The 21,172-nt window shown below is 46.4% G+C and overlaps 1 protein-coding gene across 1 annotated transcript in view; it reads left to right on the top strand.

Moving 5' to 3' along the window:
* LOC149462245 (contactin-associated protein-like 5) overlaps window positions 1-21,172 on the top strand; it is a 689,962-nt gene that overhangs the window by 380,693 nt on the left and 288,097 nt on the right. Inside the window, exon 11 of the mRNA XM_089677184.1 lies at window positions 12,954-13,060. Within this exon, the coding sequence (XP_089533310.1) occupies window positions 12,954-13,060 (107 nt within the window). The remainder of the gene's footprint in view (window positions 1-12,953; window positions 13,061-21,172) is intronic.

Consider the following 21,172-nt stretch of genomic DNA (forward strand, 5'->3'; position numbering starts at 1 on the left):
TGGGGGTGTAGAGTTCTATGTTTAGAGTATAATAGAATTATATTATGATCATGTCCAGTGGTGGGCCATGTTGGGGGTGTAGTGTTCTATGTATAGAGTGTAATAGAATTGTATTGTGGTTATGTCCAGTGATGGCCCATGTTGGAGGTGTAGTGTTCTATATATAGAGTATAATAGAATTGTATTTTGATCATATCCAGTGGCCGGTCATGTTGTCGTGTATCATCAATTGTGCAACTTGCAGTAGGAGACCATGGATTCCAGTTTGTAGTACTGCCATTTGGCCTATCCTCTGCTTCACAAAGGTCCTTGCACCTCTTCTTGCCCTTCTACAAACTCAGGACATCCAGGTCACAAGGTATCTAGATTATCTTCTTCTGAAGGACTCATTTCCCTTCAAATTATCTTCAAATGTCCACATGACAATTCAGATGATTCAGCCTTTCAAATGAGTGACCAACTTCCGGAAATTTGCTTTCCAACCCTCTCCTCAACAACCATGTCTGATGATTGGTCATGATTGGGAGGTTTAGTGTTCTATGTATAGAGTGTAATAGAATTGTATTATGATCAGGTCCAGTGGTCGGCCATGTTGGGGGTGTAGAGTTCTATGTATAGAGTTTAATAGATTTGTATTATGATCATGTCCAGTGGTGGGCCATGTTGGGGGTGTAGTGTTCTATGTTTAGAGTATAATAGAATTGTATTATGGTCATGTCCAGTGGTGGGCCATGTTGGGGGTGTAGTGTTCTATGTTTAGAGTATAATAGAATTGTATTATGGTCATGTCCAGTGGTCGGCCATGTTGGAGGTGTAGAGTTCTATGTATAGATTTTAATAGATTTGTATTATGATCATGTCCAGTGGTCGGTCATGTTTTTTGGGTGTAGTGTTCTATGTATAGAATATAATAGAATTGTATTATGGTTATGTCCAGTGGTGGGCCATGTTGGAGGTGTAGTGTTCTATGTTTAGAGTATAATAGAATTATATTATGATCATGTCCAGTGTTGGGCCATGTTGGGGGTGTAGTGTTCTATGTATAGAGTGTAATAGAATTGTATTATAGTTATGTCCAGTGATGGGCCATGTTGGGGGTGTAGTGTTCTATATATAGAGTATAATAGAATTGTATTTTGATCATATCCAGTGGTCGGTCATGTTGTCGTGTATCATCAATTTTGCAAGTTGCAGTAGGAGACCATGGATTCCAGTTTGTCGTACTGCCATTTGGCCTATCCTCTGCTTCACAAAGGTCCTTGCACCTCTTCTTGCCCTTCTACAAACTCAGGACATCCAGGTCACAAGGTATCTAGATTATCTTCTTCTGAAGGACTCATTTCCCTTCAAATTATCTTCAAATGTCCACATGACAATTCAGATGATTCAGCCTTTCAAATGAGTGACCAACTTCTGGAAATTTGCTTTCCAACCCTCTCCTCAACAACCATGTCTGATGATTGGTCATGATTGGGAGGTTTAGTGTTCTATGTATAGAGTGTAATAGAATTGTATTATGATCAGGTCCAGTGGTCGGCCATGTTGGGGGTGTAGTGTTCTATGTTTAGAGTATAATAGAATTATATTATGATCATGTCCAGTGTTGGGCCATGTTGGGGGTGTAGTGTTCTATGTATAGAGTGTAATAGAATTGTATTATAGTTATGTCCAGTGATGGGCCATGTTGGGGGTGTAGTGTTCTATATATAGAGTATAATAGAATTGTATTTTGATCATATCCAGTGGTCGGTCATGTTGTCTTGTATCATCAATTTTGCAAGTTGCAGTAGGAGACCATGGATTCCAGTTTGTCGTACTTCCATTTGGCCTATCTTCTGCTTCACAAAGGTCCTTGCACCTCTCCTTGCCCTTCTACAAACTCAGGACATCCAGGTCACAAGGTATCTAGACTATCTTCTTCTGAAGGACTCATTTCCCTTCAAACTATCTTCAAATGTCCACATGACAATTCAGATGATTCAGCCTGTCAAATGAGTGACCAACTTCCAAAAATTTGCTTTCCAACCCTCTCCTCAACAATCATGTCTGATGATTGGTCATGATTGGGAGGTTTAGTGTTCTATGTATAGAGTGTAATAGAATTGTATTATGATCAGGTCCAGTGGTCGGCCATGTTGGAGGTGTAGAGTTCTACGGTATGTATAGAGTTTAATAGATTTGTATTATGATCATGTCCAGTGGTCGGTCATGTTTTTTGGGTGTAGTGTTCTATGTATAGAATATAATAGAATTGTATTATGGTTATGTCCAGTGGTGGGCCATGTTGGAGGTTTAGTATTCTATGTATAGAGTGTAATAGAATTGTATTATGATCAGGTCCAATGGTCGGCCATGTTGGAGGTGTAGAGTTCTATGTATAGAGTTTAATAGATTTGTATTATGGTTATGTCCAGTGGTTGGTCATGTTGGAGGTGTAGAGTTCTATGTAGGGAGTGTAATAGAATTGTAATATGATCATGTCCAGTGGTAGATCATGTTGGGGGTGTCATTAGTGCTTTCTGCGCATTGCAGTAGGGGACAGTCAATAATTTGGCCTATCCTCTTCTTACCAGAGCATTCATAAGGGTCCTTGCACCTCTTCTTGACCTTCTAAAAATTCAGGGCATCCAGATCACAGGGTATCTAAACACACTTCTTCTGAAGGACTGATCATGTCCAATGGTCGAACATGTTGGGGGTGTAGTGTTCTATGTATAGAATATAATAGAATTGTATTATGATCATATCCAGTGGTCGGTCATGTTGTTGTGTATCAGTGCTTTCTGCACCTTGCAGCAGGAGACAATTGATTCCGGTTTGTCATACTGCCATTTGGCCTATCCTCTGCTTCACCAAACGTTCACAAGACAATTCAGATGTTTAATGCTTTCGATTGGATGATCATCTTCCAGAAATCTGTTCTCCAACCCTCTCCTCACCAATTTCATATGATCGTGTCTGGTGATTGGTCATGATTGGGGAGTTTAGCATTTTATGTGTAGAGTGTAGTAGAATTGTGTTAAGATTATATCTAGTGGTCGGACATGTTGGGGGAGTTCTGTTCTATGTATAGAATGTTATAGAATTGTGTTATGATTGTGTCCAGTGGTCGGTCATGTTGGGGGTGGCATCAGTGCTTTCTGAGCTTCGCAGTAGGAGACAATCAATTCCAATTAGTTGCACTGCCATTTGCCTATCCTCTGTTATCAGAGTATTCAAATGGACCTTTGCGCCTCTCCTTGCCCTTCTAAGAACTCAGGGCATCCAGGTCACAAGTATATAGACTATCTTCTTCTGAAGGACTCATTTCCCTTCGATCTATCTACAAAAATTCGCTGGGCAATTCGGATGCTTCAGGGATTCAATTGGGTGATCAGCTTCCAATCCTGTCTTCACCAATTGCTTATGATCATGCCTGGTGATTGGTCATGATGGGGAGAGTTTAGCATTCTATGTATAGAGTGTATTAGAATTTTATTATGATTGTGTCCAGTGGTCGGTCATGTTGGGGGCAGTGGTGGACTGACAACTCATGGGGCCCCCGGGCAATAGGGGATCATGGGGCCCCTGTGTCCTTGCCCAAACTCAAAAAAGCCTATGAAAAAGGTACCAGGGGCATCTCATGGGGCCCCATACTGACCCCGGGCCCTCGGGCAGTGCCCGAGTTTCCAAATGGTCAGTCCACTCCTGGTTGGGGGTGTCATCAGTGCTTTCTGCGCTTTGCAGGAGGAGACAATCAATTCCATTTTGTTACACTGCCATTTGACCTGTCCTCTGTTCCCAGAGTATTCAAAGGGACCTTTGCAGCTCTCCTTGCCCTTCAAAGAACTCAGGGCATCCAGGTCACAAGGTATCTAGACTATCCTCTTCTGAAGGACTGCCCTCCCTTCAATCTATCTGCAAGCATTCACAGGACAATTCAGATGTTTCAGGGTGTCAGTTGGTTGATTAGGCTTCAGAAATCTGCTCTCTAACCCTCTCTTCGCCAATTTCATATGATCATGTCTGGTGATTGGTCATGATTGGGAGTTTTAGTGTTCTATGTATGAGTGCTAGAAGATGTGCTAATTTGAATGTAGACATGTGACATGATCCTACAGAGATGCTAAATTCCCCAGTGATATCTTTCTTTCAAGGAGTCATGCCATGGCAGCCTCTTCAATTGGAGAGAAGGCTCCGCTGTCCTGAAAGGGGCCCTTTAAAACCCTCTATTCAGGCTGAATGTCATTGAGTTCTACAATAATACCTATAAGTATATTAGTGGGAAGTTGCACGCCCACATTACCCATGTTGCAGATTGCACATCAGATTCCAGAAACACAGAATCATAAAAGCGTACCCGTTTTTTAAATACAATCCGTAGTTGCGGCTTCTCATTGCTCGGGCTTGTAGCGGAAATGTCATATTGTGCATTAGCCTGATGTTTCGTTCAGTTGATAAATACCCGGAACCTCTGGAAATAAGCCTTGGATAGGCCCAGGCTGAGCGGAAAGCCAGCGCCTTGGGTATTTTACCGAAAACACAATAAATTTTCTGCATTTAAGGGATTTGTTGCCAGTTCAGCGAGATTCAATTTCTGATCCACAGTGTGTTCCAAACTTTATCAATGGAAAAGGTACACAGGAAAGTGGAGATTAAACTTAATTACACCTTGTGTGTGCATGCCTTTTTTTTATGTTCTTTAGAGAGATTTCATATCTCTGTCTGGCAGTAAAGATTTTCCAAATAACACACTTTGCTCCAAGACTGCAGATACCGCAGAGCATCTGCTATTATTTACAGCTACTGCAATCCAATTTCTGAGATGCTTATTTTAGATCATCAAATAATCATTTTATTTTCCTTCCGCTTTTCAGGACCAGTTACACCTCTGTGCCTAAAATGTCGTGTGTTTTAAACTGTATTTTTTAGTACGTTTTTCATATGTTGCAGCATAGTTTAATGCCTTGGGGGTGCTAAAGTGCAGCGTGCAAAATCTATAACATGGTGGTGTCTGAAATGCTTTGGCAAGTACTGTACCATTGAGAATAATGGAGCTCTCTCCATGCGGCAGGGGCGGACTGACCATTTGGAAACTTGGGCACAGCCCGAGGGCCCGGGGTCAGTAGGGGGCACCATGAGATGCCCCTGGTACCTTTTTCATAGGCTTTTTTGAGTTTGGGTAAGGACACAGGAGCCCCATGATCCCCTATTGCCCGGGGGCCCCATGAGTTGTCAGTCCGCCCCTGCCATGCGGTGTGTGTGCAGCTTAAACCCCAACTGAACTTCCAGTTTAAGTAAATGTAGCACTACCCGCTTAGGAGTTGCTGAGTTTTGGGTCCCCCTAAGGCTCTGGACAGCTAGGCAGCAAACATTTTCATCCACACTTTGAACTCGGAGTCAGTAAACAGTTTTTGAGCTTGGTTTTGTGATTTTTATTAAGGCGTTGATAACTTGGATAGGGTTGAGGGGTGTATGGGATGCCCAAGGAACTGTGAGCTTGAGGACAAACTCCTTAGCAACTATGTACAGATGTGAACAAAAATAGTCTCTCCTTTGAAGAGCTCTCCAGCCCTTCTGGTGCATCTCCTCAGACTCGAGATGAATCCTCCTCTTCACCCAGCTGCCTGAGGCAGTCCCGGGGCAAGGGGCTCATAAACTGCCAGTGTAGTAAAGCAGCCCCAGATGAGGAGCTAGTTGGGTTGGCCACCTGACTACCCTCTTCCCTTATATAGCCCAAATGGTGTAGGATTACTCTCTCTACCTATCCTGTAAGCTTGTTGGGTTGGTGGCTGCCTTCAGGCCTTATGCTGGATTGGCTCCTTCCCTGCTTCACAGGTTGTCTTCTCTCAGGGGACGGTTGAGGTAGACAAAATTCTACTTTCAGCTTCAGCCTGTAGGTAGACCCCTTCCTGGGCCCCCTCCCAGGCTCCATACTCCAGCCTTCTGACTCCATCTTCCATCCAACACTGACTACTTCCTGATCAGGCTCTCCCATACTTAAGGTCTGCGCTGACCCCATGCCAACCCTTCTGTTTGGGGATTGGTCAGAGTCCCCTGAGTATGCAGATCAGCCCCTCCTCACCCCCACCCACTGCCTTCTATAAACTTCTCAAGCTTCTAGAGCAGGGGGAGGTATCAGGGAACTGACCTGCAGAGCCCTCAGCCCTGACCCAGTGGTAACTGGCTGACTCATCCCAGGCTGAATCATACCAGGCTGATATCCAGCCTCTAACTAAAAATCCTAACTAGCTCCCTCTGGCTATCTAGAGGGGCACTACATAAGAAAATACCTTCCAGTTGCCTTAAAGGAAAGGTGCACCAGGTCTTTAGAAAAGTAACCACAGCCTGGGAAAAAAGCCTGACCTTTGTTAGGATGCTGCAAGGAAGAACTCTTGCTCTCTTTGGAAGCATTGGACTGAAGTAGACTGAAGGGGGGAAAGCCTGTGTGGAGGTTTACCAGTGTGGAGAAAGTTGCAATAGTTGAGGTGAGAGATGACAAGGGAGTGAATTAGTATCTTGGTGTTGTTGGTTAAGCAGTCATGCATTTGGGGCATGGGTGGTTTGCATTCCGATCAGCAGGGGATCTGCTTACAGATCCCCTTCTGATCGGAGCAGAGCGGGGCAGATGACAGGTCCATGTCTGATCAGTTTTAACAGGGCGTACGTGGACAAACTCCTCTCTGCTCTATGGAATGCCAGGAGTAAATAGACTCCGCTGTCACGCAGCTGCCTCCGATCTGGTCCACCCAAAAGGAAGAGGATGCAGTTCTCCTCCACTTTTTTTTAGTGGGCTTGATTGGACCCAGAGGTATGCTGGTGTGAATGGACACAAGTCCATTTACAGCTGCTGGTCCATAGGGCTGCATGGACCATCTGGTTAGGTCCTGCTGAAAAACTGACAGGCAGACCTGATTGGATCTTCCGTGTGGAAGGACCTTAAGTAGGACATATTCTGTGGAGCGTTGTGGGCACAAGCCAGACTGTAAGGGGTCTGTGAGGTAGCATCTTTGATGGTTGTAGACCAGGCATTCCAGAAGTTTGGAGATAAGAGTAACAGGATGGGTCTCAAGTTACTCTGGTGGGGTATAGTGAGGACTTTAGTAGTATGGTGGTGACCAGTGAGGGGAAGATGCCAGTAGAGAGGAAAAGATTGATGACGTAAGCCCTAAAGTGTTGACTAGAGCAAAAGGTTGACCAGAGTAGTTATGAGGGAATGGGGTCCAGAATATAGGTATATAGGTGGGTGTCACAGAGGAGTTTAGCAACCTCTAGGGTCAAAGGGGAAAACTGTGGTGACTGTGGTGGCAGACGTGCAATGATTGGTGAAGGACATGTCTGGACAGTGGTGGTCCCATCACAAATTGCATCCATCTTGTTTGTGAAATGATTGGCAATGTTCTGCGCAGTGAATGAGTTTGTGGGTGGAAGCAGTGGGGATGAATTAGAGTTAGGCTACTTTCACACTGATCTGCCACAAAAACACAGTACAAATTCATAGGCATTTTTATCGCGCTTTTGCCGTTCTTTCTGAGCGCTTTTAAAAGGACACGTGACTTCAAAACCACCAAAAACGCTTCCAAGAGGTGCTTTTCAGGCATTTTCCATTGATTTCAACGGGAAGAGGTGTTTTTGGGGTGTTTCTTTTTAACCCGCCAAACATGCCCAAAAGATCCTGCAAGCAGAAGTTTTTATACCGCACTGCAAGCGCAATGCCTCAGTGTGAAAACATACATAGATATACATTCACATACATAGATGTACATTCACATACACAGATGTACATTCACATACATAGATATGCATTCACATACATAGATATACATTCACATACATAGATGTACATTCACATACATAGATGTGCATTCACATACATAGATATACATTCACATACATAGATATGCATTCACATACATAGATATGCATTCACATACACAGCGAAGCGATTTTCTTGTGCTTTTCAGGTGCTTTTTTTAACACGAAGACACTTCAAAAACACCTCTGTGTGAAAGCAGCCTTAGACTCTTATCCTACTGATATGCTTTTGCCACTCTGGAACGCATCTTTTCAGCGGGACAAAAGCACATCAAAATTAATTCCCTTTAAAGGCTATGAGACATGTCACATCTCTGCGCTACGTTTGTGATTCTGTTTTGAAAAGTCCTTCATGCTGCATCATTGCTTTTAAAAAGTGCACCAATGAAGCTTCTTCCACTGAAGTCAATGGGAAATGCACTCAGCGTTAGTATTTAGGTGTGTTTTTTTTATATATCTATCTCTCTATCAATCCTGTTTATCTATCTATCTATCTATCTATCTATCTATGTATTGTAACACTGAGAGACAGAATACAACAACAAATTCAGCAGAAATGCGTCTAACAAATGATGACTGATCTGCATGTTCATGAGGGAAATAAGAATTTGATCCCCTATCATTCAGCAGGATTTCTGGCTCCCAGGTGTCTTTCATACAGGTAACAAGCTGAGATTTGAAGCAGTCTCTTAAAGGGAGTGCTGCTAATCTAATTTTGTTACCTGTATAAAAGACACCTGTCCACAGGAGCAATCAAACCATCAGATTCCAAACTCTCCACCATGGCAAAGACCAAAGAGCTGTCCAAGGATGTCAGGGACAAGATGGTAGACCTACACAAGGCTGGACTGGGCTACCAAACTATGGCCAAGCAGCTTGGTGAGAAGGTGACAACAGTTGGTGCAATCATTCACAAATAGAAGAAACACAAAACAAGTGTCAGTCTCCCTAGGTCTGGTGCACCATGCAAGATCTCACCTCGTGGAGTGTCAATGATCATGAGAACAGTGAGGAATCATCCCAGAACTACACGTGAGGATCTTGTCAATGATCTCCAGGCAGCTGGGACCACAGTCACCAAGAAAACAATTGGTAACACACTACGCCGACAAGGACTGAAATCCTGCAGTGCCCGCAAGGTCCCTCTGCTCAAGAAAGCACATGTCCAGGCCCGTCTGAAGTCTGCCACTGAACATCTGAATGATGCAGAGGAGGACTGGTGGAAAGTGTGGTCAGATGAGACCACAATCGAGCTTTTTGGCTTTAACTCAACTCGCCATGTTTGGAGGAAGAGGAATGCTGCCTATGACCCCAAGAACACCATCCCAACTGTGAAACATGGTGGTGGAAACATTCTGCTTTGGGGGTGTTTTTCTGCTAAGCGGACAGGACAACTGCACCGCATCAAAGGGACGATGGACGGGGCAATGTACCATCAAATCTTGGGTGAGAACCTTCTTCCCTCAGCCAGGGCATTGAAAATGGGTTGTGGACGGGTGTTCCAGCATGACAATGACCCAAAACACACGGCCGAGGCAACAAAGGAGTGGTTCAAGAAGAAGCACATTAAGGTCCCGGAGTGGCCTAGCCAGTCTCCAGACCTTAATCCAATTGAAAATCTGTGGAGGGAACTGAAAGTTCGAGTTGCCAAACGTCAGCCAGAAAACCTTAATGACTTGGAGAGGATCTGCCAAGGGGAGTGGGCCAAAATCCCTCCTGAGATGTGTGCGAAACCTGGTGGCCAACTACAGGAAACATCTGACCTCTGTGATTGCCAACAAGGGATTTGCCACCAAGTACTAAGTCATGTTTTGTGAAGGGGATCAAATACTTATTTCCCTTATGAACATGCAGATCAGTCATCATTTGTTAGGCGCATTTCTGCTGAATTTGTTGTTGCTATTTTGTCTCTCAGTGTTACAATACCCAGAACATTCGATCTTTAGACCGATCATTTCTATGTGAGGGGCGAACATTCAACATCAGCAGGGGAGCAAATACGCATTTCCTTCACTGTATCTATCTGTCTGTCTGTCTGTCTAGTTTAGTCTATTTATTTGCCTATTAGTCTATAATTCCATAAAATATGCAACAAACTCGTATCGCACGTGTAGTGCCATTCATTGTTAATGGCACCCCAAATGCGGCAATCAGACCCCTGCTTTCCCACACTTGCGCAAATAATGCGCCCAAAAAGGTACACAAGCTACCTTGGCGCTTTTTCGCTTGTAGGCCCGCCCATTGAAATGAATGGACCTCCCTATGCGCATAGTGCAAAAACGTACGCAACAAACGTGCGTTCACGAAGCCCGAGGTGTGAGCCTAGCCTCTGTCTGTCTTTCTATAGTGCAGCGGTTCTCAACCTGTGGGTCGCAACCCCTTTGGGGGTCGAACAACCCTTTCACAGGGGTCTCCTAAGACCATCGGAAAACACATATTTCCGATGGTCTTAGGAACTGAGACATCGCTCCTCTATCAGTCTCCAGGCGGGTCCGCCCACATGCAGATACGTCCACATTTCCCTGGACCGCGATGCGTGCGTGGGATGACATGCCGCCCCTGTCATCTGGCCACATCCCTGGGATCACTCAACAGCTCCGCCTCCTCAACAGTGATTGGCCGCCGGAACTGTAGCTCAGGAGAGGCACACAGGCGGCCAATCACTGGCGAGGAGGTGGAGCTTGGAGAGGAGGAGCCGAGCAGCAGCGCGAAGATCAAAGAAGATTGAGCGAGGGAGCGGCTGGAGAAGGAAGACAGCTAACAGGTAAGTGTCTGTAGCGTGCAGATGGTGCTGCTGCAGCCAGGTATGCTGGCTGTAGATGGGAGAGGGAGGGAGCGAGCCCAGGCTGGAGCAGGAGTCAGCAAGGTAAGTATCATTGGTGTCAGTGGGAGGAATAGTGCCCCATCATTGGTGTCATTAATACCAATGATGGGGCACTATTCCTCCCACTGACACCAATGATGGGGCACTATTTCCCCCCCCCCACTGACACCAACGATGGGGAACTATTCCTCCTCCCACTGACACCAATGATGGGGCACTATTCCTCCCCCCACTGACACCAACGATGGGGCACTATTCCTCCCCCCACTGACACCAACGATGGGGCACTATCCCCCCCACTGACACCAATGATGGGGCACAATTCCCCCCCCACACTAGTATCAATGATGGGGCACTATTCCCCCCCCCACTGACACCAATGATGGGGCACTATTCCTCCCACACTGACACCAATGATGGGGCACTATTCCTCCCACTGACACCAAAAATGGGGCACTATTCCTCCCACACTGACACCAATGATGGGGCACTATTCCTCCCACTGACACCAATGATGGGGCACTATTCCTCCCACTGATACCAATGATGGGGCACTATTCCTCCCACTGATACCAATGATGGGGCACTATTCCTCCCACTGATACCAATGATGGGGCACTATTCCTCCCACTGACACCAATGATGGGGCACTATTCCTCCCACTGATACCAATGATGGAGCACTATTCCTCCCACTGATACCAATGATGGAGCACTATTCCTCCCACTGATACCAATGATGGGGCACTATTCCTCCCACTGACACCAATGATGGGGCACTATTCCTCCCACTGATACCAATGATGGGGCACTATTCCTCCCACTGACACCAATGATGGGGCACTATTCCTCCCACTGATACCAATGATGGGGCACTATTCCTCCCACTGACACCAATGATGGGGCACTATTCACCCAACTAATACCAATGATGGGGCACTATTCCTCCCAACTGATACCAATGATGGGGCACTATACCTCCCACTGACACCAATGATGGGGGACTATTCCTCCCACTGACACCAATGATGGGACACTATTCCTCCCACTGATACCAGTGATGGGACACTACTCCTCTCACTGACACCAATGATGTGGCACTATTCCTCCCACTGACACCTATGATGGGACACTATTCCTCCCACTGATACCAATGATGGGGCACTACTCCTCTCACTGACACCAATGATGTGGCACTATTCCTCCCACTGATACCAATGATGGGGCACTATTCCTCTTACTGACACCAATGATGTGGCACTTTTCCTCCCACTGATACCAATGATGGGGAACTATTCCCCCCACTGACACCAATGATGGGGCACTATTCCTCCCACTGACACCAATGATGTGGCACTATTCCTCCCACTGACACCAATGATGTGGCACTATTCCTCCCACTGATACCAATGATGTGGCACTATTCCTCCCACTGACACCAATAATGTGGCACTATTCCTCCCACTGATACCAATGATGTGGCACTACTCCTCCCACTGCAAAATTACAGTTATGAAGTAGCAGCGAAAATAGTTTTATGGTTGGGGGTCACCACAACATGAGGAACTGTATTAAAGGGTCGCGGCATTAGGAAGGTTCAGAACCACTGCTATAGAGTCATTGATTGTATTATTGATCTTTTCTATCTCTCCTGTATCTGGTTTTGTTCTCTAATCATCATCATCCCCGGATTGTGAAGCGTACGTACAGGACTCTGCCTTCTATTCCATCTGCCTGTCTGTTAGTAGAGAAAAATTCTTTTTTTGCGATTCTTAATATCCGTACTCGTCGCATACCGCGCATTCTTTAGATTTTACCGTAAATCACGGAACGCCTCGTTTGTCTAACGAACGCTCCGGATTCATCGACCGCCGCAGTCTATCAGCTCATGGAGTTAAATAAGCCAGCGCTGATTAAAATACATGTATTCACAGATTTCCTTTTGTTATGTAGATTTCTATTAGATTCATTCTGCGCTTCCTGCGGGTTCTCTCTGCGGTCTGATATTCCGCCAAAAAAAATTAATAAATTAAAAGAAAAAAAAAACCCAGCGCGGTTTGTAATTGAGTGTAAAGCGAGCGCCTTTTTGTGAGAGCGGTTGACTTTTGTTTAGTAATTTGCTGTATCTGGTTCATCAATTTCAAGAGTATCCGGCATTTGAAATTATTGATTTGCTCAGATCTCGTTCAGTCTCTCCACAGCTAATTAACTGTCGGCCTCGTTTTGGAACGTCGTTTTAGTTATTTATTTATTTTTAATTTTGCGTTCAGCTGCTTTCCCGGGTGACACTCACCAACCAGACTCTCTGAATTTTTTTTTTTGTTTGTTTCCAACAGATGCCTGCCAAATTACTGCGAACACGGAGGAGCGTGCTCACAGACTTGGAGCGCCTTCCACTGCGACTGCGGTGACACGGGCTACGCCGACGCCACTTGCCATAGCTGTAAGTACGCTTTTTCTGTCTCTCTTAAAAAAAGGTGTAGTTTAAATTTAAATTTTTTTTTTTTTTAATTGTTTGAGCCAAAGCCGGTAATGAAACAATTGGCCGTCGCCCCCATCCATCTGTTATTTTGAAGGAAAAAGGGCCGCGTGGGGAAAAATTAGCGGCTAAACTGTGACTAGGACAAACTTGGCAAACTCCGCAGCCGAATGTTGCATTGGGCGTTGGTAATCCGGAGGAGCAGCTGAAAAAAAAGAAACTCCTCTGGAACTCTGTAGAGAATGGACTGATAAACTGATTGATGATCGGAAGAGGATGGCGTTACCAGGGGCGGATTGAGAACTCATGGGGCCCCCGGGTAATAGCGGATCATGGGGCCCCTGTGTCCTTGCCCAAACTCAAAAAATCCTATGAAAAAAGTACCAGGGGCATTTCATGGGTCCCCCTACTGACCCCAGGCCCTCGGGCAGTGCCCGAGTTTCCAAATGGTCAGTCCGCCCCTGGGCGTTACTAAAAGTGAAAGATATTATTGAACCACTCGCCCTCCAGAGGATTTACCCCCCCTTCCTGGCCAGGCCGCTTTTTTTTGCGTTACTTTAACTGACACTTGCGCGGTCATGCAACGCTGTACATGAATTAAATGTTATGTCCTTTTCAGGGGCGGACTGACCATTTGAGCACTCGGGCACTGCCCGAGTGCGCAGGGTCAGTAGGGGGCCCCATGAGATGCCCCTGGTACCTTTCAGGGGCTTTTTATGGTGTGGTTTGAGTGTGGGCGAGGACACAGGGGCCCCATGTTCCCCTATTGCCCGGGGGCCCCATAAATTGTCAGTCCGCCCCTGTTTCTTTTATTCCCACAAATAGAGCTTTCTGTCGGTGGTATTTGATCACCTCTGCACAGGGGCGGACTGACCATTTGGAAACTCGGGCACTGCCTGAGGGCCCGGGGTCAGTAGGGGGCCCCATGAGATGCCCCTGGTACCTTTTTCATAGGCTTTTTTGAGTTTGGGCAAGGACACAGGGGCCCCATGATCCCCTATTGCCCGGGGGGCCCCATGAGTTGTCAGTCTGCCCCTGTTTCTAGTTTATAGGTTCCAATCTGTGGGCAATGCACACATCCGCTCTCCAGCACAATACCAGACAGGAAGCAAAAAAAACACTGAAGGAGGGGGAGAGAGAGGAGTCCAGCCTTCCAATCAGGATCTGGTTACAGCCTGGCCCTGCGGAGGAATGGGAGGGGCCGGGAGCTCACATTGGGGGATAATAATTGGTTTAAAAGTTATAGCATCTACAAATGGCACTATATATACTGGAATTTTTTTTTTACTAGTAATGATGGCGATCAGCGACTTATAGCGGGACTGTGGCGGACATTCTGACACTGGGCGGGGGGAACTGACGTGGTGTCACTGACATCTCCAGTGCTATTAATACAATGATCAGTGCTAATAAAAAGCACTGACACGATACTAATGGCACTGGGCAGGAAGGGGTTAACATCTGGGGCAATCAAAGGGTTAACTGTGTGCTGAGAGTGTTTTACTAAGGGGCGGGGGGGGGGGGTTGTTCTTGACTGTAAGCACACGGCTTTGTATGGCTATGTTGTGCAGTGTGCCTGAGCTGACAGGGAGGAGGACTGTTAACATCTGGGGTGATCAAAGGGTTAACTGTGTGCTGTGTTTTACTAGGGAGACATGCTGTGCAGAGAAATACAAAGCAGCATGTCCTTGCTGGCAGGAGAGAGAACTGTGTTGTTTACATACAGATTTCTCCCCTCTCAGCTCTGTCGACGATCACCGAGCCCCGTCCGGGACCCGGTGATTGACATCCCAATCAACCAATAGTGCCGCAGGTAGAACACGCCCCCTTTCTGGAGATGTAAATCATGTATATATACATCATATGGCACAGCCCTTCTGCCCTGTAGCAGTACTTCTGCTATAGGGTGGAGGGTAAGTGGTTAATGAAACGCATAGCCATGCATGCACAGGGAGAAAAGTGCATTTGGTCAAAACCAATTTTTAAACGTTGGTCCCTGGGCTACACTAGGCCTCCCCTTCAGTCTTGCACAGGTGTACCGGATCCTCTCCTGGACTGAAATGGCTTCCTCTAATTTCACTGCACGCTGTGAGCTTCCCACAATGTGCATTAAAAGCTGCAGCAAGTCAGATAGAGCTCCGCCTCATTTCCTGGCTGAAGGACGTCCAGCTTTAGCTCTCTTTCCTCCCCAGCTTGACTGTCCCTGGCCCCGCCCCTTTCTTTTATTACATTTCAGTTCCATCAATCACGAAGCCTCAGCTTCACATGTGAACATTACCTAATACAGCCTGCTTAGAAACGCCCACTCCTCCAGACTGACACCCACCCATCAATGCATTATGCTTTTTGCTTTACTCCTCCCACTTCTGAGGACTCTTGATTGAAGTACTGAGGCAGGGTGCTGTGATGTTTTCAAGAAGCAGCACCCTGCTACCAGCCATAGTCTGCTTGCATTACATAAAGAAGCACAGAGACCCAGTGATGACATCATTGGGTCTAAAATAAGGTGTTTTATTTAAAAATGTCACTGCTGAGTGGATGAAAAGGATGAGTAGCCATCGACGGTAAAACATAAGCAGATATAGCTTTAAGGTTTTTTATTTTTTTTTAACCTATCACTAATATACCCAGCGCTGCGTTGGGTATGGAAAAACATACACAGGAGGCAGAGACACAAAACCAGTGAGATGTCAGCAGGAAGGGGGCAGGGCCTCTCAAAGAACACCCATTTGATTAGTAGATGGCTACGCGTTTCATTAAAGTGATATTATGGGCAGCACAGTGGCTAAATGGTTAGCACTTCCACCTGGCAGTACTCGGGTTGTTGGTTCGAATTCCAGCCACGGCACCACCTGCCTGGAGTTTGCATGTTCTCCCTGTGCCTGCGTGGGTTTCCTCCGGGTACTCCGGTTTCCTCCGACATGCCAAAGACATGCTGGTAGGTGAATTGGCTCCTGTCTAAATTGTCCCTAGTATGTGTATGTATGAATGTGAGTTAGGGACCTTAGATTGTACACCCCTTGAGGGTTAGGGAATGATGTGAATGTACAATATATGTAAAGTGCTGAGTAAATTGATGATGCTATATAAGCACCTGAAATAAATAGATATTAAGGGCAAGTAAAAAAAAAAAAGTTATACGTACCTGCTCTGTGCAGTGGTTTTGCACAGAGCAGCCCCAATTCTGCTTCTCGGGTCCCCCACTGGTGCTTCTGGCCCCTCCCTCTTGCCTAGGGCACCCAAGCAGGCTCACTCCCGAGCCACTTGTTCATTCACACACGGAGCCACGACTCGGCCCTGCACTCTCCTTCTCCTCATTTCCTCACTGGCTGTAATTGACTGTCTCAGCCAATGAGAAGGGAGAGTCCCAGGAGAGCTGAGGCTCTCGTGCACATCGCTAGATCTTGATGGGTGATAAGTATAAGAGGGGGCTGGGGACACTGCGGCACAGAGAACTTTTTGTATCTTTATGCATATAGTGCATGAAGGTAACAAATTCATCCTATAACATAATAACTGTGAAATGTAATATCTACATCATCCATCACTATTTACCTTAATCCCCAAATAAAATAAATGCTATTTATTATATAAAGTCCACTACAAAATAAAATCCACTGAAATTTCTTTACAATCCACCAAATGAAAATCCAAATAATTCTTCCAACGATATCCAAAAATCATCCACCTCAAAAAAGAAAATTCACATAGTGCATTACCTTTCATAAATAAAAATTTCATACAGTTAATATAGTGAATATTCGTGAAAAAATGGTGAAAAAACGTGAAACAAACGCGAATCAGTGAAAAATAAGTGTATATACCACTCAGCAGTGCCACATCAACACCACAGCAAAGTTTGGTGCGCACTTCTATTTGTAGTAATGGTACCCTTACCAACCATCCCAATAAAGTAGGTTTCAAAATACTTAAGGAACTCCACAGGCTAGCCCTCTTATAGATCTTTCCTCAGACCTCTCCTGTTATCACGGTACTCTCTGACCTCCTTAGACACTCTGTTTAATTTGTCTCCAAGAGAACATACAGAACATAGTGTGATACTGCCAAATAGATATACCAAATATACTTTAATTAAACTGCTCACATAGTAAAGCTTTTAAAATCGCTTGCTAGGGAATGAAAGGAGTCTCACAGCCATCCAGGGAAACGTCCAGGTGTATCTCCACGATCTTTTCCATTCTCCAAGATGGCCGCCAGTAAACTTCCGGTTCCGGTAAAACGTCTTGACGTCACTTTCCCTTGACGCGTTTCGTCATCGACTTAATCATGTGTCTTCACCCACACCCAAAAAAGCCTATAAAAAGGTACCAGGAGCATCTCATGGGGCCCCCTACTGACCCTGAGCCCTCGGGCAGTGGCTGAGTGCTCAAATGGTCAGTCCGCCCCTGGCCCCGCATCTTGATGAAAGGCTCTGCACCCTGGGATATGCGGAGGCAAAAGGGGCAAAGTGCACTTTATTCACCTGGGCGAATGACATGCAAAGGGAAGGGAGGTGGGGCTGACGTGTTATAAAAAAAGAGTCAGTAATGAAAAAAAAAAAATACTAATTGTGTAGAGGACCAGAGGAAGGGTGGAATGGAGGGTTAAAGTTGTGCAGGCTGAATATCCACTTTAAGGCTTCTTGCACATGGCCATACAAGGGCTGTATGTTGTACAGATCCTGCATGATGTCATTATATGTGACAAAGTAGCCGGCAACTCATATCCTCATCATAATGACTTTATTGGCACACAGTGGAAAGTATGGTTTCCATAAAACTGACGCGTTTCGCCACAGCCTTTCTCTAGGCTTACGTAAGCTCGGTAAGCTTTGAGAAAAGCTGTGGCCGAAACGCGTCAGTTTTATGGATTCCATACTTTCCACTGTGTGCCAATAAAGTCATTATGATGAGGATATGAGTTGTCGGCTGCTTTGTCACATATCTTGGATTGAAATACCAGCCTGAGTACCAGCACCCCACTCACATCTTTCTGATGAGCAGTAGAGCTTGGGTGAGTTGTTGTTTGCATAATGCCCTTGCCAGGACCCACTGGGCAGATGAAAGTGGTGGCAGTGAGTCCTGGTGAATGCGCAAAAAAGAAGACAGTCAAAAAGGTGTGGGACCTCTAATTTTATGCACACGGACCAACACATCTGCACACATTCTAAGAAATCAAAACTGGAGGTGCCAGTGGAGTGGGGCACAGTCATGATGATAGGGACTGAAGGTTCTTTTTAACCTGTTGCCATCACCAAACGGGTGGGCTTCAATGCTCACATGCAGCATATATGCGTCATTGGGCATCCAATGTCTCTGTGCTGACAGCTCACTGCACACTCCCAGTCATTGGGCGTCCAATGACTCTGTGCTGCCAGCTCACTGCACACTCCCAGTCATTGGGCGTCCAATGTCTCTGGAATAGTGACAGCTGACAACTCACTGCACACTCCCAGTCATTGGGCGTCCAACGTCTCTGTGCTGCCAGCTCACTGCACACTCCCAGTCATTGGGTGTCCAACGTCTCTGTGCTGCCAGCTCACTGCACACTCCCAGTCATTGGGTGTCCAACGTCTCTGTGCTGCCAGCTCACTGCACACTCCCAGTCATTGGGTGTCCAACGCCTCTGTGTTGCCAGCTCACTGCACACTCCCAGTCATTGGGCGTCCAACGCCTCTTTGCTGCCAGCTCACTGCACACTCCCAGTCATCGGGCGCCCAACGTCTCTGTGCTGACAGCTCACTGCACACTCCCAGTCATTGGGCGTCCAATGTCTCTCTGCTGACAGTTCACTGCACACTCCCAGTCATTGGGCGTCCAATGTCTCTGTGCTGACAGCTCACTGCACACTCCCAGTCATTGGGTGTCCAACGTCTCTGTGCTGACAGCTCACTGCACACTCCCAGTCATTGGGCGTCCAACGTCTCTGTGCTGCCAGCTCACTGCACACTCTTAGTCATTGGGCGCCCAACGTCTCTGTGCTGACAGCTCACTGCACACTCCCAGTCATTGGGCGTCCAATGTCTCTGTGCTGACAGCTCACTGCACACTCCCAGTCATTGGGCGTCCAATGTCTCTGTGCTGACAGCTCACTGCACACTCCCAGTCATTGGGCGTCCAACGTCTCTGTGCTGACAGCTCACTGCACCCTCCCAGTCATTGGGCGTCCAACGTCTCTGTGCTGACAGCTCACTGCACCCTCCCAGTCATTGGGCGTCCAACGTCTCTGTGCTGACAGCTCACTGCACCCTCCCAGTCATTGGGCGTCCAACGTCTCTGTGCTGACAGCTCACTGCACCCTCCCAGTCATTGGGCGTCCAACGTCTCTGTACTGACAGCTCACTGCACACTCCCAGTCATTGGACGTCCAATGTCTCTGTACTGACAGCTCACTGCACACTCCCAGTCATTGGGCATCCAATGTCTCTGTGCTGACAGCTCACTGCACACTCCCAGTCATTGGGCGTCCAACGTCTCTGTGCTGACAGCTTACTGTACACTCCCAGTCATTGGGCGCCCAACGTCTCTGTGCTGCCAGCTCACTGCACACTACCAGTTATTGGGCGTCCAATGTCTCTGTGCTGACAGCTCACTGCACACTCCCATCACATAGACTTAGACAAAGACAGTTCTTGGTCCCCACTAACACTTGGTAGCCGATCATATGACCACTGTGGCAGCCAATCACAATGGTGTCAGTAGAAAAATTTAAGGCGTTGCTCACCAAGCCTGATACATGTAAAGAGCATGTGGTGACACGTATTACTCTGACGCTTTTTGCCTCACCCACCAGTGCTGACGCATTTCACCACGCCCTCCAGGGCTTTGTCATTGATCTGTATGAGTAGAGCTCATGAGGTGGGCAGAGCAAAATACACCAGAAGGCATAGTCAGTGGAGGCACTGGCTTAGGACATCACATACTCTTTACATGTATATCAAACTTTATCTCCTGCCACCTCTAGATGTATGAGATCTGACACCAGCACCACTACTACTGAGATCCAGCTGGGAACCACACTGCACTTTTGCTTGGAGTGGCGCTATCATCCAATCACAGTGGTCACATGATTGCCGATCCTTGAGGACCAGCCAGGGCAAGATAAGGAGTATGCCAAGGAAGAGTTCCATATTCCCGCCTGGTGAAGGTGTGTTTGCACAACCTGTTTGACACCATGTTCCCACAGACACAATACTCTTCTGGGGACTTCCTGGCCGCATAATCCCTGTAGATACTCCCGGACAGTCAGAGGGTTTCAGGATCCGGCTCTTCTCCATGCTGCTCTGACTCGGGAGAAGCAGACAATATCACTGGTCTCCTCCATGGGCCATAATCAGTGGGCAGAAGGCTAGCCCATAGTCATCTCCAACATCCCCTGTCCCGGTTGGGTCTGTTACACTTCCATCCAGTATTCGACCCACAATTCCAGCGGAGTGTCACTTTAATTTTAAAATGTTGGTCATGAGCAACGATAATCAGCACGGACACATCCCTAAATTCATTTGAAATGTTCCTCGACCTCAGTTTCATAAAACGCGCCTTTTCCAAGAGACGCCATTTCCATCAAGAGTCAATTAAATTGTCTGAGGACGTGTGCGGTTGGTTTTGTTGAAGTTGTTGCTTTTCAATGAACTTCCAACAAGACTTTCTGCAAAAAGAAAAAAATAATGACACCTTGCACCTTCCCAGGAGGGGAGGGGGGTGGGGATTTTTAAAGGAAGTGCACAGTTCTTAGTAAATAGAAAAGAGAGAATGTTAGCCAATTATATCTGATGGGCTTATTAGGAATGAAGAGAGCGAGGAAGGAGAGGCAGGGCGGGGGTGCTGATTCAGCCTCGGCAACTGAAATCGTATGGAGATATTAATTATAGTCGTGATTCCGAGTCTCAATACCCTTTTGAGAGGGAGGAACATTTCCATTGTATTTCAAGGTATGACACATTAGGGAAAGAAGGGGGGCAGGGGAGGACAAGTTGATATATTTAACTCTTTCATAGCCAAGAAGCCCCAGAGCCCACCCAAATGGAAGAAAAATATATTTGAAATATATTTTAAAAATATTCTTCCCAAATAAATT

This window comes from Staurois parvus, unplaced genomic scaffold (assembly GCF_062004578.1).
Source record: "Staurois parvus isolate SC_StPar_1 unplaced genomic scaffold, SC_StPar_1.0 ptg000179l, whole genome shotgun sequence".
NCBI classification, from domain to species: Eukaryota; Metazoa; Chordata; class Amphibia; order Anura; family Ranidae; genus Staurois; species Staurois parvus.